This window comes from Anopheles arabiensis, chromosome 2 (genome assembly GCF_016920715.1).
Source record: "Anopheles arabiensis isolate DONGOLA chromosome 2, AaraD3, whole genome shotgun sequence".
NCBI lineage: Eukaryota > Metazoa > Arthropoda > Insecta > Diptera > Culicidae > Anopheles > Anopheles arabiensis.
This window is the reverse complement of record NC_053517.1, coordinates 25762993-25778578: the sequence shown is the minus strand read 5'-3', so window position 1 is coordinate 25778578 and position 15586 is coordinate 25762993. Positions and strand designations below refer to the sequence as shown.

General features: G+C 47.3%; 1 protein-coding gene across 3 annotated transcripts in view; it reads right to left on the bottom strand.

Moving 5' to 3' along the window:
- LOC120893688 (MAM domain-containing glycosylphosphatidylinositol anchor protein 1) overlaps window positions 1-15586 on the bottom strand; it is a 230951-nt gene that overhangs the window by 47433 nt on the left and 167932 nt on the right. For all 3 annotated transcript variants that reach the window (XM_040295713.1, XM_040295712.1, XM_040295714.1), the window contains exon 4: window positions 7100-7300. In XM_040295713.1, the coding sequence (XP_040151647.1) occupies window positions 7100-7300 (201 nt within the window). The remainder of the gene's footprint in view (window positions 1-7099; window positions 7301-15586) is intronic.

Sequence of the window (15586 nt, the reverse complement as noted above, 5' to 3'; positions counted from 1 at the left end):
CTCGTCGACGCCCGTCAGGAGCGTTTCCCTTCACTCTACACTCGTCCGCCAGCTTCGGATCATCCGTTGGTGGGGGGGTTGACGGGACGGCAGTTAAAAGTTTTGTTTCCACCGTTTTGTACAATCCGTACCTGTGTCAGCCTGTGCCTTCCAGCCACATGATTGCACATCAAATGCGACCTCCGTCGGTGCCTGGTGGGGTGGGATGATATTGTAGCAGCAATCGCCCACCCTAACACACACAGACACAACGTGTTCGTAACGGGAGCACGGCATCCCACCGTACGGTAAAGCGCACCGTTTCAAAAGCAAATGGTTCAATTTCTTTCCATTTTCTTCGGGTGTAAATAGCACAAAACATTTAATATCCTTCCCCGCGAACAGCCCGTCTCCCCGCATTGAGAGCGACCGGTTTCTACAAGCCATCGCAACCAATGGCAAAAGCGTCAAGGGAGTTCGAGAGAGTCAACGGGCCAACAGCACACGTGCAGTGGGAGGAAGCATGTTTCTATTTCTTACAAAACCCGGCTAGCTAAAAGCAAGCTCAAGGAACGCCACAGGAACGGCACACCGCGCACGATGGAGGCGCCTGGTCGCTTTCGGTCCCGCGTACGTACGTACACGTGGTTGGTCTCGGTGGAATGCACCCACCGCCACCGGGGGGCGGCAAAAAGTGGAGTAGTGAGCTGAAGCCGGCGCCGGGGACAACAATTTGTGGGACAACAGAAAAAGGATTAGCTTCATATCTAATTCTGGCCAGCGGTTCCGATGTGACCAATTCGTGCACGAGCGAACGGGGGGGCGGTCCTGCCAGGGGCGGGCGGAAATTGGAATGAGGTGTTTTTTGCTTTCGCCTTTACTTGCTCGTTTTATTTTGGGTGTTTTTGTTGTTACTTTTTGTTGTTGTTGTGGCAGTTTCTTTCATTTCTTTGTGGGCAATGTTTGTCGCCCACAATGAGGAGCATTCCAGCCTTCCAAAGCAATCCATTTTCTGATCGTGCCTTTGAGTGTCGTGCATTCTCTTCCTGTTCCTTGTTCTCCCTACTTGCGTTGTGTATGTGCACGTTGGGTTATAAGTTTAGGGGACGCTTTTTGTTGGAGGTTCGTGCGACGTCGACCCTGCACCATTCAGTTTATCTCTCTGTGCCCGATTCTCGCTAACGATTATTTGTAGTGTGATGGCGAACTATATTTCTTGTGACGGGGGAAAAGAAAGGCTTTAATCGTTTAATTTATAGGAAATAAAAAGCCTCAAACAAATAAACTGAAAACATATTACACTTTATGAAAATGATGAAAATGTGAAATTAAATCGGACGATTACCAACCAAACCAAACGCTCCAAATCTGTGGAAATGCATTTACTGCAAATAAGCCACAAAACACAATGCTTTCCCCCTAGCAACAAATGATAATAACATGCTCCATTGTTTTACGCACATAAAAAAATAAAAACAGCTTTCGCTGAAACTCCATTGTTGAAAACTGTGTGAGTGGTGTGCAATCAGGAAGGAAAAATCAGTGATGTTGGTTAATGGTGCTACGCGCAACTCATTCCTACCCGCGGATCGGGGCGAAGTGTATGCTTTCTCTGTCTCTGTGTTTTCTTTCGCACATACACTGCCACACACACACACACACACACACACACACACATACACACACACGCAACAGCCCATGCCACAATGTGTATTGATTCAATTTTACGCATGTTAATTAAAAATTAATAAATAACCGCTTGGCTCATCAGATGATTGCATTCGGGAAATGCAAACATAATTTACGCGAGGCCGGGACCGGACGCACTGCACTCGACACTTGAGCCTCCCCCCCCTATCCCATTCCACCCAGATTGCGCTGGTAATTGTTTGACTTGACTCCGATGGGTAATCTATCAGTTCGGTGTTGTGTACCTTTTTTATAGTAATTTCACTTTCAGGGCGCACACACACACACACACAAGTGCAGAAAAGTATTAAACTTAATTAAGGTGAGCGAAATGTTGTATCGTAGCTGCTACATGAGATTGCGTAACCCGTAGTAGGGCAGGTAATATAAAAAAATTGTAAAATGTAAAAGTTAAATAATGTATAACAAGTTCAGCTCTGTGAAGCTTAAACCATTCACTTGACGAAAAAAGGTCAGCTTACTGCAACTTAAATGTCTCTTTTCGTAAAGTGCATTTTTTACAAAAAAAAACTCTACTTTATCGGTGCGATGAAAATAAAGAGAGAGCAAGAGAGAGAGAGAGAGAGACAGAGATATATATATATATATTTAGAGAGAGAGGGAGAGAGAGAGCATTGCAACAACAACAGGTAAAAAATCATCTGTGCAACGAACGGAAACTGACTTGTAAAAAGTCACTTCCACTCAACGGCAGGTATATGCACAGAAGCTGAAGATGAAAGCGTTAAAGTTAAAAGAGTATGGAACTCACAGCGGGGAAACAATCCCCCTGCTCACCGAAAAGTACACCCCAAAGAAAACTCCAACGACTACGGAGTGCGGTGAACGGGGGGGTGTGCTGAACTGGGAAGAATAATAAATCAATTGAAACTTTTTTAATCCTACCGAAAAAAAAAACCTGTTCACTTCCGCATGCACCAAAGGTTCATTACTGGCGGCCCAAATCCACCGGCGAAGCGGTAGAAAAGATACTACGGTTGGAATTTTTGCTGGAATGAGAAAACCGTGGAAACACGGGAGGTGCCCGTGTTCTTGCTGGTTCTTTCATGCAGTTCGCAAACTTTCCTGCCAGCGCACACTCGTTGGTTCATATTTTCCCCCTCCCCCGCCGTACGTTCGGCAGAGAGTTGTTGAGTGAAAATTGACTTTGAAAAGGATGCAAAACGCAAGCGGGCGTGCATAACCAGCCGACTCTCGCTCCCCCATTTATCGCTTGCCTGCGCTGATTGATTGTAAAGTAACTCGCTGGCATCGTGTGTGTATGTGTGTGGAGAGAGGTTGGAAGGGCTGCAATATTCAAACCTTCCGCCCATAAAACTCACCCAACGAGTTTGGAGTCATTGGCAGCTCCGGCAGCATTCATGCAATAATATCATCGCACCGGAGTGTGTGAGCGAGGCAGTTGCAAACTCAACCCGGTGTGACATTAAGCATGACGTGGGGGTTGTGCATCAGCAGCAGACGACGGTGGTGGTGCACAGGTCGGTACGGTTGGTTTGCTTGATAAAAATGCATTTCACCGTCAACTGGCGGCAACGGTGATGCAGGCCACCAGAGTGTGTGCTGTGTGGAATGAATTTGAGTTATTTCAATATCAACCGTCCTGCTCCGCGGCTCGACTGTGTGGTGTTCCCATGTTGCATATCCTGTCCCCTCGCTTGGTATCGTGGAGGCTTTATCGCTTGCTTTCTAATATCAGAGCGAACCGGACGGTGGGAGTGGTGGATGAAGGTACGTCGCGCCCAAGATCTATTCAGCAATATTTGCCTTCATATGTTGCCGGGGCCCGACATACGCCGCAGACAGCGCAGCAGCGGAAACGTCTCGCTGCTAAGCAAATAGTGGCACTCGTGACTAGATGAACACGTGCGGTACACACACACACGCACACACACACACACACACACACACACGAACACACACACACCCGCATATATGGCAACCAGAGCAACGGGCTCAGCAATGTGATAGAAGTAAAAGTGGCCCCATACCTACGGCGGCAGAGTGAAGCTGATTCTCGTGGACGACTAAATTGAGGTCCCGGCGGTTGGATATGATGGGGGAGGGTTGGAGATACGGAATGTGTATTTTTCCAAACGATATCATCATCCCGAATGGGCAGTGGCTCGGCACTCCCGTTCTCTCCACGCGTCCGGCGAGCGTGGATTCAATGAACTTTGAATGCGGCACGAATATACGGCCGTGAGCTTGCGAGTGAGCTGGAACCAGCGGGGCCATTCTTGGCTTGCCGACTTCATTTCTCATTTGTTGTGCCCAGGGTACCTCCGTCACGAGTCAATTGCTTCCACTATCTTTCGCCCGTCAACAACGCTCCCCGTGCGGTAATCTAAGCAAAAGCAACTACTCACATGCGGCCATAAGACTTAGAGGGGGGGTTGTAGCGAGACCCAAACGGAACCGGAACAGAAACAAAGCACCATTTGTGGAGCTAGTCTACCTTGGGATAGGTTCAACTACCTTACCAGCCTTACAATCAGAGCCACCAGAGGGTGAGAGAGAGAGACTAAGAGATGGAGAGAACCTTGGAAGTTCTTAAAGCGAAGGGCAAAAAAAGAGACCTGGTTCTAGTGGATGGTTCTGGCTTCGTAAACCTTCGCGCCCGTAGCAACAGTATTGCCGTACCAGTATGTGCCGAGTAAAAAGAAAAGGAAGCTTCAACTTCTCCACGCAGCGATGCTCTATGCTGTGATGACGGGTGGTGTGTATCTTCAATTTCTTTTCATGCATGTTTACTCAACGAAACGGTTCCCCGTAGGGGCGAAGGAATTTGATGCGCAATGATTGTACTTTCGCTACCGCATTCTAGAGCGAGTAATGGACAAAAAAAGGCCGCCCAGATGCTGAAGCACACATCCAACTCACATCCACAACTGGTGGAACAGGGTCGGCAGACAGGGCAGTGGGGTTTTGTGTGGGCATCATGTGCGAACCAGCCGCGTATTGACGTTGCCTCATCTCATCATCATTACGGATGAAAAGGAGACGCGCGCGCACCCGCACGCGATAGAAAAGCGTTGGAGCTGAAGCGTGCCGAAAGTCGGTCTTCTGAAGTTGGCGTCTGTTGGTACGTCCCGAGGCCTAAGCGAGCACACACACACACACACATACAGCCACACCTGCGAAGTTTTGGTGACTGGCGGTGGGGAAACAGGGCGAACGAAATATTGCTGCGCATCAGTGAAGCAAAGAAATGAGTGTTGGCCCTGCTGGGGAGCGGCTTCCATTGGGGCGAAGTTGCCGGCAGTGAGTAAATACATGCTCGCTCCATCGTTACGCCTTCTGCGCGCGAACACGTCACACCCCTGCCGCCGCCCTGCCTTGTCGCTTGGGTGAAAAAGTTATTTGGTGAACTGCTTTTGTGTCTGTGTGTGTGTGTGCTTTTTTAGTTTATTTTTCCTTCCCCCATTCCACCCCCTTTTCCGCTGCGCATTATTATTATCATCCGATGGGTTAAAGTGCGATCCTGCGAGCTGCCTAACGAGCTGAAAGGTGTGCGTTACTGTCACAATTGGATGAGTTGCGGGATACGTTAAGGTAGCGCCGCCCGTGAACTATCATCAGGCTGGATGTTATTTGATGCTTTTGGGGTCGGGGGGACGATGGAGGAGGTTGTTCGTTGCGCAGTACATCAAAGGCGGTAACAACTATCCCGGTGGTGTGTTTCGTGTCGCTCGTAGCTGCAAGTAGTGAGATCGAAAAACCCTTACAACTGTTGGTCCCAACAAATCGTTATAATTGCTACACCACTCACGGCTGCAGGGGAGGAGGGAAGGAAGGGGGTAATTTATCCCCGAAGACCAACTTTAACCAGGCGAAGGATGTTAACAAGCTCCAAGAAAACGAGGGCTGTTCATAGGCATCAATTGCACATTGGTATACGCTTGAGGGCCACAACTAGGAGTGTTTGTGAGTGACACTTCATCCTTGACAAGCTTGTAACTTTGTAATTTCATAGAATGTGTGCACAAATTACACACAACATTGTAGATGTTTGTTGATTGGTGTGCAACATGTGGCAGAAGCATGACATGACAATTTTCATTAATTTCGGGAACTAAAACCGCATTTCATTACAATTTTCTGGGAAATGTTTCAGATCCCGAAAACCAATTATTGTTAATCTATTGGAAGTCTATAAAAAGAGCTCACGCTTAGATCGATCAGTATGTCATTTTTCTCATTCTGTCGACCTAATTGATTGAAGCAAAAATGATGCTTTTGACAATTCAACCGATTATGATGAAACAAGGACAGGTTAAGGAATGCGTCGTGGAATTTAAATTACAGAAGACATAAAATGACGAAAACGTAAAAGAAATGTTTCAAACAGATACAATTTTGCTGCCACTTTCAATACAGGCCATTCGGTAACCTCAAACAAATTCAACACTATTATCCCCTGATTCTAAAACATAAAATAACAAAACATGCTAAGCCCTGCAACGCAAACCAAAAAATATACAATCGCATGCTGTTGTTCGATGATTTCCAGTATCGTTAAACGATTTAACGAGCTGTAAAGAAGTTGCTTAAGTGAAACACAGCGTACGCGTTGGGGGTTTGTAACGGCATAATGCTACGTGAACGTGCTTGTTACCATGCTGCACACGGACACGTGCTCTTCATTCGTTCCCACCATCACCACCACGCCGAACCTTACCGTACGCGCAACAGTAAACCCCTCCCAATCCCAATCATGTATGCATCATCGAGCAAAAGGAGCTAAACTTATTACAAACTAAAAACCAACAACCACTAACTACCTTTCAACGCCGTACGTAAGCGCATCAGGGGCAGCGGCACTTCGGGGAAGGTCTCACTCACGTCGAACGGGGCAATTCACCACCCCCCAGACATCAGGCTTAGTAAAAAGGGTGCATTCCTGCTTCGTAGCCGGTGCGTGAAGCGTACAAGCCGTCAAACATTCGTTTAAATTCAATCAAGCGAACAAACTTTTGACCCGCTCAAAGGATGTAACTTTTCCCTTCCCATCCCTCTCCCTTGGTGCGATGCCATGCAAAGCGATAGTGTGGGCAGTACGAGGTGCCTGTAGGCAACGATAGGCAGCCCACCAAGGCAAAGTGGGTGCCATGCACCGGCCCGTTGGTACATTGTTACGTCCGCACGGCTAACAAGCTTTCAATCATCGAGTCATCCGCTTAGGTGATCCCGGCCGACCCGGGAAGACATTCGTCAGTTGCGTCTTCTGAGCTTGCGAGGTGGGGTTCGTTCGCCGTGATTAGGGGAGGACGCTTCTTAAGTTACCGGTTTGCCCTTCATTTCGCACACGCCGCGTCGAATCCCACTGGCGAGTAGGGGGCAGGCGTGGGCCCGGGATCGTTTTTCTTGCTGCGATTTGGCCATAAATTACGTCGGCGTCAAAACTTACCGAGAATTTCCACCGTGTGCACCTGGTCCTTGTTGACCTTGTCGCTGATCTGACAGACGTAGTCACCGGCGTCTTGCGGTTCCAGCTCGGAGATCTCCAAATTATACCCGTTGGCAAGCCGTATCCGCTCGTCACGGGTAACCATCAGCTGCGAAGCGGTAAGCACATTCGAGCCTCGTCGCCACAGCAGTACGAGCGTTCCTGTAAGTAGAGCAAAACCGGAAAGATATGGCGTTAGAAAGAGAGAGTGTGAGACGATAATTAATAAGATTTATGTCACAGCGCGGTTCTGCCGCTGCCAAGGCTGCTAGCTAGTGTGCGGTGTCGTGATGTGTGGCCCAGGGAAGAAACTCAACCCGTAGAGCAATTGATATTCCATCAGTGTACGCCGACTGGCACTTGGAGCCGACCGTACACCAGCGACGGGACGCGACTTGAGACGTTTGTCGCGAGCAATGTCTCAGTGTCACCGTGTACGCACGAGCTGAAACGCATTTTTAATGACAGAAACCCTCGCGGAAAAAGCATTCCCCTGGAGGGATTGGTTGACGTCAAAGGAAGACAACGCTTCCCTGGGAGCATTACTGGCAACTCCGTGCGCTCCTCGTGCGCATCCACACAACACATGATGGTTTCGGGAAACGGGCGAAAGAAAAAAAAACATAATACGAACATTTAATTTTCCTTCAAATGGAAGCATCACTCACACCGCCCCACGGAAGTGACAGGGAGTAAATCTCGATCCACCAGTTCCACGGAACATTTCGGAACCTCCTTCGGAATGGTACGGATGAGTTTTAGTATCGTAATTAGATTGGTGAGTGGTGCGTAAGACACATTATCCTGGCATTTTGACGCCGCCGCAGGAATCTTCACCCAACAGACGATTTTACGGCGGACGAGCGCGACCAGCCGTTTTCGAGCGCTCGCGGAGCTGTTTAACGAATCGTTCCCTAATGACAAAAAGAGCTGGGTTTAGGTTAATGAGTTTTAGCATTAGTACGCCCGGCCGTAAATGAAGCGTACGTGGTGTGGAGCTGATGATGTGTAGAATGTGTGTCGAGAGGATAAAAACGCAAACGTACGTTGGTACGTACGCATGTCACAATGTTTACTGGAGACGTTCTCAAGAATTTGGCTATTGAAACATGTTATAAATAAAGTACAGACGCTAGGGAGAAAAATAAGCATCCAAGTCGACTACAAAACCAGAACTATTCACCATGTTTACTAGCACATGTGTCAGTACTTTGCTATGCCTATTTCGCTAAACTTTTGGCGTGAAGTTATTTGTAAGGCACCGCTTTATCAGTCATCGAACAAGATGAACACACAAGTCATGTACTCCTCTGTTCACTGTCACTGAGAGTCCTGTAGGCATTAATACATGTTGTCATTAACTCATCAACCCATAGCATAAAGTATTTACTATATGTTGACTACGAAATCCTGTTTATTCACCATTACTTGGTGGGACATACATTTTTTATCAACAATTAATGGCAAAGCTCTTACAGAACATTGGAGATTTATTTTTTCAATGCTGTCATGCTCAGGCTAAACCAAAAACTAAAGCAAAACGAATATTCCTCTCGAACATTTGCACCGATTACCGAAAGATCCAAACCACGCTTTAATTACTCTCCTGTGATGTTCACATACCATGCATATTTCAGCTAAATACGAGTGCTAAAGAAATGAGCAAATACAGGCAAAACAGAACAAACAAACATCAGCTCACCTAGGGAAATGGTTTGCGCCGTAACGTGCCACTCATAAACAAGGATTAATAATTTTTACCAACAGATTATGGCCACCACTACCACCACCATCACGAAGTCTGGGTCTGGGGTTTACACCTTCACCGCCCACGGCTTTCCCCGTAGCTTAGTCGGTGCGAAAGAGCTCAGCCCGAAAGAGCACCGGACATGCACGTCGTGGTTTGGAGGAAATGGTACGACTACAAAAAAAGCACACTCACATTCATATGACCACCACCCCAAAGATGAAGGATGTTGTAATTGCAGTGCCAAGTCAGTTCCAGCACCCACAGACCACAGACCGCTGGCGGTTCGAGATGCTTTTCCGATTCTAATCTATGCAACGAGTACGGTGCCGCCAGATTGCGCACCCTTCGGTTGTTCGAACTTTCAAGCATTTCGGAAAAGCATCCGGAACGAACCTTCCCGGGAACGCGAAATTACGGTCCAAGCCTTCGCCACATAGGAGAAGTGAAAGTGCATGAGGTGTCCTGGTGTGTGTGTCTGTGTGTGCATCGTTATGCTAGCAGATTGTCATTTGCGGTTTTGCGTACGACTCTGTGTGGCTTTCGAACTGTGTGCGCGGTGTGTGGAGGAAAGAAAGAAAGTTCCATTTGTCGAGGCTGTCGAAGTTGGTTCCCCTTTTTTTTTGCCTCCTTGCTTGTGTGCTGAAAGTTTCTCCCTCTTTGCCTTTGCCACAGCGCCACTTGCTACGAATTGGCGAGCTTATACAGCGCCCCTATCTCAATACACCCCCGAAATCCACCGTGTGCCTGCGATTCACCTTATTTGCTCGGGTCAAAGCGCACTAATTCCTTCTTTATCCCTTAAAACATTGCTCCAGTGCCCCTGCCCCGAATTGGCTGGTGGTTGTCTTTGCCCTCCAAAAGAAAGGAGGGCACCAGTGCCGTTTCCGGGTACGTTGGGAAGGGAAGGTTCGGAAAAATGGAACTTTTCGACCAAATTACTGGAAAATTATGATTCGACAGAAAATTGGAAAAGTTTGCACGTTTTTGTGTGGCAGGAAAATAAAGCGCACAAAATCGCACAGAAAAAATGGTGAGGAGGTGCCAGCATGGTACGATCGAGAGAAAGGAAGAGAGACGGAGAGAGGGAATAAGAGTATGTGTGAAAAAAAAAGCTTCGAAAAGCTAACCACTGACTTGCCAATTCCGCACAAAAGGCAACTTTCTTTTTTGGGAACTTTTTGACTATCTCATCTGCCTGCTTCTCGCACAATCCATTCGCTCGATCGGAATACCCTGGTTACGGGAGGGGGAGGGAAGGGGGAGATTCTTCCAAACCGAACTATGACTCTCGAAGAATGGCTTTCTTTGTTGTCAATAGTCTTCCGGTTTTATTTTTTTATTTCGAATTTTATTTCTGGTTAAAAAACTCTCCGCCGAAAGCACACACACACACACACACACACACACACACACACACACACACACACACACACACACACACACACACAGATAAATAATAGAAACGCAAAAGGATGCTGTCGCTCTCAGTTGGTTTTGCATTGCGCCCTCCATCGTGCGGGTTCGGTTTGTTTGATGTGCTTTTTTTCATTTTTTATTTGTGAATTGCCACCTTAATAATAGGGGGGAAAGGGGCAACCACGAGAACCAGATTGCACGTCCAAAATAGAAAGACGGAAGAAAACTGCCCGCACCCGCAAATGGTCCCACCAAAGTCCCAACTTTTGTAATGCGCAAAGCATTACGCTTCTCAAGCAGCTTGAGTAACATTTTTGACCACAGCAAAAATTCTTCACCGTAACGGGAAACTTTTTCAAAAATAAACTCGGCCACGATGGAGGCTAATACCCAAACCACAGCCAAGCAGCCGGTAAGCAAGAAATGGAAAACCTAAACTAATCGGACCGGGCTTGGTTTGGCCTGGCATTGCGCTTTGCGTTCATCTGCCCGACCACGGCCAACAGGAAGGACGATCATAACAACAATACTTTTCCCACACGAAGCCGAAACATGCAATAATTTAAGTGGTTCTGGTTGTTCCACCAGTGCGATGTTGTTTTGATTGCAAAATTATGAACCAAAGCCAACAACTCCAAACACACACACTCACACAAACACAGGTATGCGCAAAAAAACACATTCCACCCAAACGATTGCTACCAACAAGGGGAGAGAGAGAGCAAGCAAGCATTGCAAGGATAACAATCGAAACAATTTAATTGCAAATGCCACACGTTTTCTCTGGGCTGGTTCTGCTTCCCCGCACAGGAGAACTTGTCCGGAAAGCGCCTGGGAATGGAAATGGTGGAAAAGAAAACTTTCACCAACGCGTTCCCTCCTCCGACCGAGCTCGTAGCTGATCCCAAGCCAGCCGAAAACCGTGCGCCATCCATTACAAAGGCATCCGGTTGGATCCGAGTGGGTTTGGGGGATAACCGTACACTTTCGGACCCGTTGCGCATTGCTGGACAGAGTGGGTGGGGGAAAGGAAAAAGGGAAAGGTTGCGCTTACCGGACCAGCGTGTCCAGCAGCTGTGTGTCTTCTCAAGTGCCCATCATCATTTCCACTTTTATCTTTCCACCTTTTTACCAGCCACACACACATCCATACACACTTACATCCAAAGTATGCCCACAATTGATGTCGAGGTCGGGGCGAAAGTTTTAGTGCTGTCTTTGGTTTTTCTGGCGAGTTTGTTGGTTCTCACGGGCCATCCTCTCTCTTTCTCTTTTTCTCTTTCTCTGGACTCTGTTATATGTGTGCTGTGGTACAGTTTTCAGGCTTTGCGCAAAACTTCACGCCCAGCGGTCACCGGTGTTGTTGTAGCACGTGTTACTCACCGGCCACCGCACAAAATATACTTCCAACTTAGGCCTGGTGCAACAACACGGGAGAAGCCATTGAAAAGAAGAAAAAAAATGAAAGAGGCCCACATCAAGATGTCTAGGAGATTTCAGGGACGGAAACTTGTCCATATGTTGGTGTGTTCATATGCAGTCTGTTAAGGCATTACGAGCTCCACTCCACTGGGCACTTTTCGTGACCGTTATCGGCTGACAGCGCGATTTGCACGATTCATTAAGAAGTTTGCCACGGGCAAGTGTCACAGCCCGTGTGGAGACATTTCTTTTTTAGCCTACTCAATTGAATCAAATGTAGGCTGAGCGAAAAGAAGAAAAAGATTCCCACAACTCACACCAACGCGTGAGGCTCCAACAGCTTCCAGTATCTCCAATCGTACCGACCAATCGAACGGCAATGAGAATCGGAATTTATCGGATAAAGCCCACACGCCACCGAAGGACAGTAGTGCCTCTCGTAATTTCGGAAATTACTGACCGAATTATGCGCATTATGGAGGAGGACCTGGGCAAACCTGGGAGAACGCAACGGGGTGTTTGGTGGAGAAGCAGGCAGCACAGAGAGATATCTCTCGTAAATCTTTTACGGATATCAGCGCGCATCGATCCGGATCTGAAAGGGCAGAGCTTTTCATGGTCGATTGATGACCATATTTATGGCTGCTGCTGCTGCTGCTACCTCTGTCGGTTCGACTGCGACAGCTTTCCACCCGCTGCGTGCCACACGGTTCGATGCAGCTTCTCCGTTAATCTACTAACTCGCCCCGATCCGATGGTCATGGTCCGGGCGGCCGGTTTGATGGGACCGGGCTTCCCAGAATCTTGAGCCCGCCCGACAGTAGGCCCGAGTGTTCGGTTTAACTGCTGTGATCGAACTATTTGTGGCATCCATTACGCCATCATACCACCTGGACCGACACGTTTGACGGCGTGTGTGTGTGTGTGTGTTGTGGCCTCTACTGGTGAAGCTAAAGTAGAGCTTATGATCGGAATATCGAACCACCCGCACAATAGCACGAAACCGGTTGGGGAAGGGATTAATTTAATACCATCTCCTTTGGCCGTAACAGTGGGACACTACCCGTCGGTGCAAACGAGACTCCGTGCTCTGGTGCCGTCGGGGTTGCGTCAGTGAGTGTGTGTGTGGGGCAAAGACGAAGAGATTCAAGATTCCACTAATCCTCATGAGCCTTAAGACGTAACCGCTTGGCTGGTAGGAAGCTTCGTTGAATGCGGTTACGTGTACATATCACACGATGGAATAGTTTTACCTTTCCCTTGTCGAATGCCGTACGAACATCCATGAATGAAAGGCTTACACCTACCTGCGACCTGCTTTGAACATCGAAAGAACAATACAGCGTCGGTACGTACCCGTGTCGTGTAAACATATTGTTGCTTCAAATTTTGCTCTCCGTTTGCCGCACAATGCCATCTAATCTTCGTGCACCGGTGTTGCTGAATGGAGCGCGCGAACCTTGAGCAGTGCTGCAAATGCACACAATAGCATACCACAACTTGGTGCAGAGGTTGTACCAACAACAAGTGTACATGCGCACGGTTCAGAATACAACGAAATGAAACATGTAAATCGTGGCCCAAGCTCGACAAACAAGTGTATGAAACATTATTTAACTGAAACTGCAGAGCATGAACTGCGCTACGAGCCTACAAGGTAGGTGAAGGTGTATGAAAGGAGAGATTGAATGGTCGACGAGTAACGTAATACGCGTCCTGTTAAATAATCGCGTTTGCTGGAAATTCAATGCAGGAAGCATTCAATACTAAACGTAATTTGCCGGTCTGCGGTTGAGCCGGTCTCGTAGTACAGTCGTCAAGTCGTACGACTTAACAACATGCCCGTCATGGGTTCAATCCCCAAACAGACCGTGCCGCCATACGTAGGATTGACTATCCTGCTATGGGGGGGTATCAATTAGTCACTGAAAGCCAAGCCCATAAGTGGGTACAGGCAGGCCTTAACCGACATCGGTTGTTGAGCCAAAGAAGAAGAATAACTAAATGTAATTTACAGCAATACAACAATTTAACGTGTAATATAATACCTACAACCTGATACAAATAGCGATAACGCTTAGGTCTCGTGGGAAAAATTATTCTACAACATTATCATACCCGTACCCCAGAGACCACGAGCGCTCGGGACATCGTAAATCAAAGAAAATGCCCCATATTTCCTCGAAGGGAAAGTGCTTTTAGACTAAAAAAGCACACACACACAGGCAAGCCGCTTTGCACGATATTGTAATCTGTTGTCCTGTTGTCCAATCTGTTACCCTTTCAATCGGTTCCTTAAAGAGAGGTCAAATATGGAAACGCCCGCTGGTCCCTCTTATCACAGGCATGTATCACTGTGTGTCCTACATTTGAAAAAAAGTCCCTTCAGCTGTGTCCGGTAAAATAATCCGATTTTTCTTTTTCTTTCTTGTACACGGTAACCAAGCCCGGAGTCGCCTCGGCAGATTTGTATCCATTGGAAACCTATTGGCCAATCCGATTGGTTACGTACGGGGTGCGTGGCGACAGTTGCCTCTCTGTTCTAGTTTACGCTACACAGAAGGTCGACAATTTGGTGCTCGCAAGCTGCATGATTTATTGGCTGCATAATCGGTTCATTTTTTTCCGGAAAACGGTACCACTACTAGCTTGTCGCCCGTGACAATATACCATCCAGTCCTATTCCGTTTCCCCTGAATCGAAACCCCTTTAGCGGTGAGGTGTAGCTTCTTTGTAGGATCAGCCATGCCAAGCAATCAGCCACCTGGTTATCAGGGAAAAGTCCCCGAAGCGCTCGTTACGAGTTTCCCGATATCATTAATTGTGTCATCCTTATTCGCAACGGGCGCAACTTATCTAACTTACTACTAATCATTACAGTGTGCCTCCATGCGGACAGACAGCCTGAACCCCTGTCCGTACAGTTAAAAAGAGCTTAAAAGGCAATTGAGATATCAAAGGGGTAAGCGCGCAGGCAGGTGCACCTTGCAAACGAAACAGAGTGGCTTCACCTCCCGAACCGTTCACTTCCTTTGCCACCATTGGTTGCAAGTGTCTCCGAGAAGTCTTCGGTGGGAACAGAGAGTGGCCTGAGGGTAACTATGGCAGTAGAAACCTCTCGGGAGCGCCAAAGGAACGGTGTTTGCATGCTTGAGTGCAGTAAATCTCTGCGTCCGTTTCGTAAGTTGCTATCGTAATTGACTACGATTTCTTGCTACGCCCTGGGCAGGGAGAGAGATGGTGCTGCAAGACGATAAATGTAACCTGTTTCACTCAAGGCGTTTGGGGAACGATACTACAAAAAAAATTAGACGGAACACAACCATGACAGTAAGACACCAACACAGCACTGGACAGAATGAAACAGGATTCGTTATATTTCCATAGCAATTTGCATCCTTTTTCAAGGTTTTAATTCCATCGCGTGCACATTTAAAGCAACTACATAACTACAGCGATGATGGCTGTTCGACGCTTCAGAAGATAATGTCGTTTTTTTCCCTAAAATTCCTGTGAAATGGAATATACTTATTGTACTCTATTATTAAGTTAAAAAAATAATAATATACCCGCTTGTTTAAGCTATGCAATACACGTTAAACATAAAATACCTCCAATTTTTTCATCCAAACATCTTTAAGGGCCCCAGAAAAGAACATTGGCAAATACTGTTGAGAACAATGTCAACCTTCCTTTTTTTTAAACCCCTTTTCATTAAAAATGTACATCAAACAAGCTAACGCCGCTCGGCAGCCCCAGCTCCGCGCGATAGCAGCAGTCTATTTCCGCGATAGGTAGTTTCTGTTATTAATATATGTATGCATTTTTTCCTCTAAATTAAATCACGCTTTCTTCCGCCA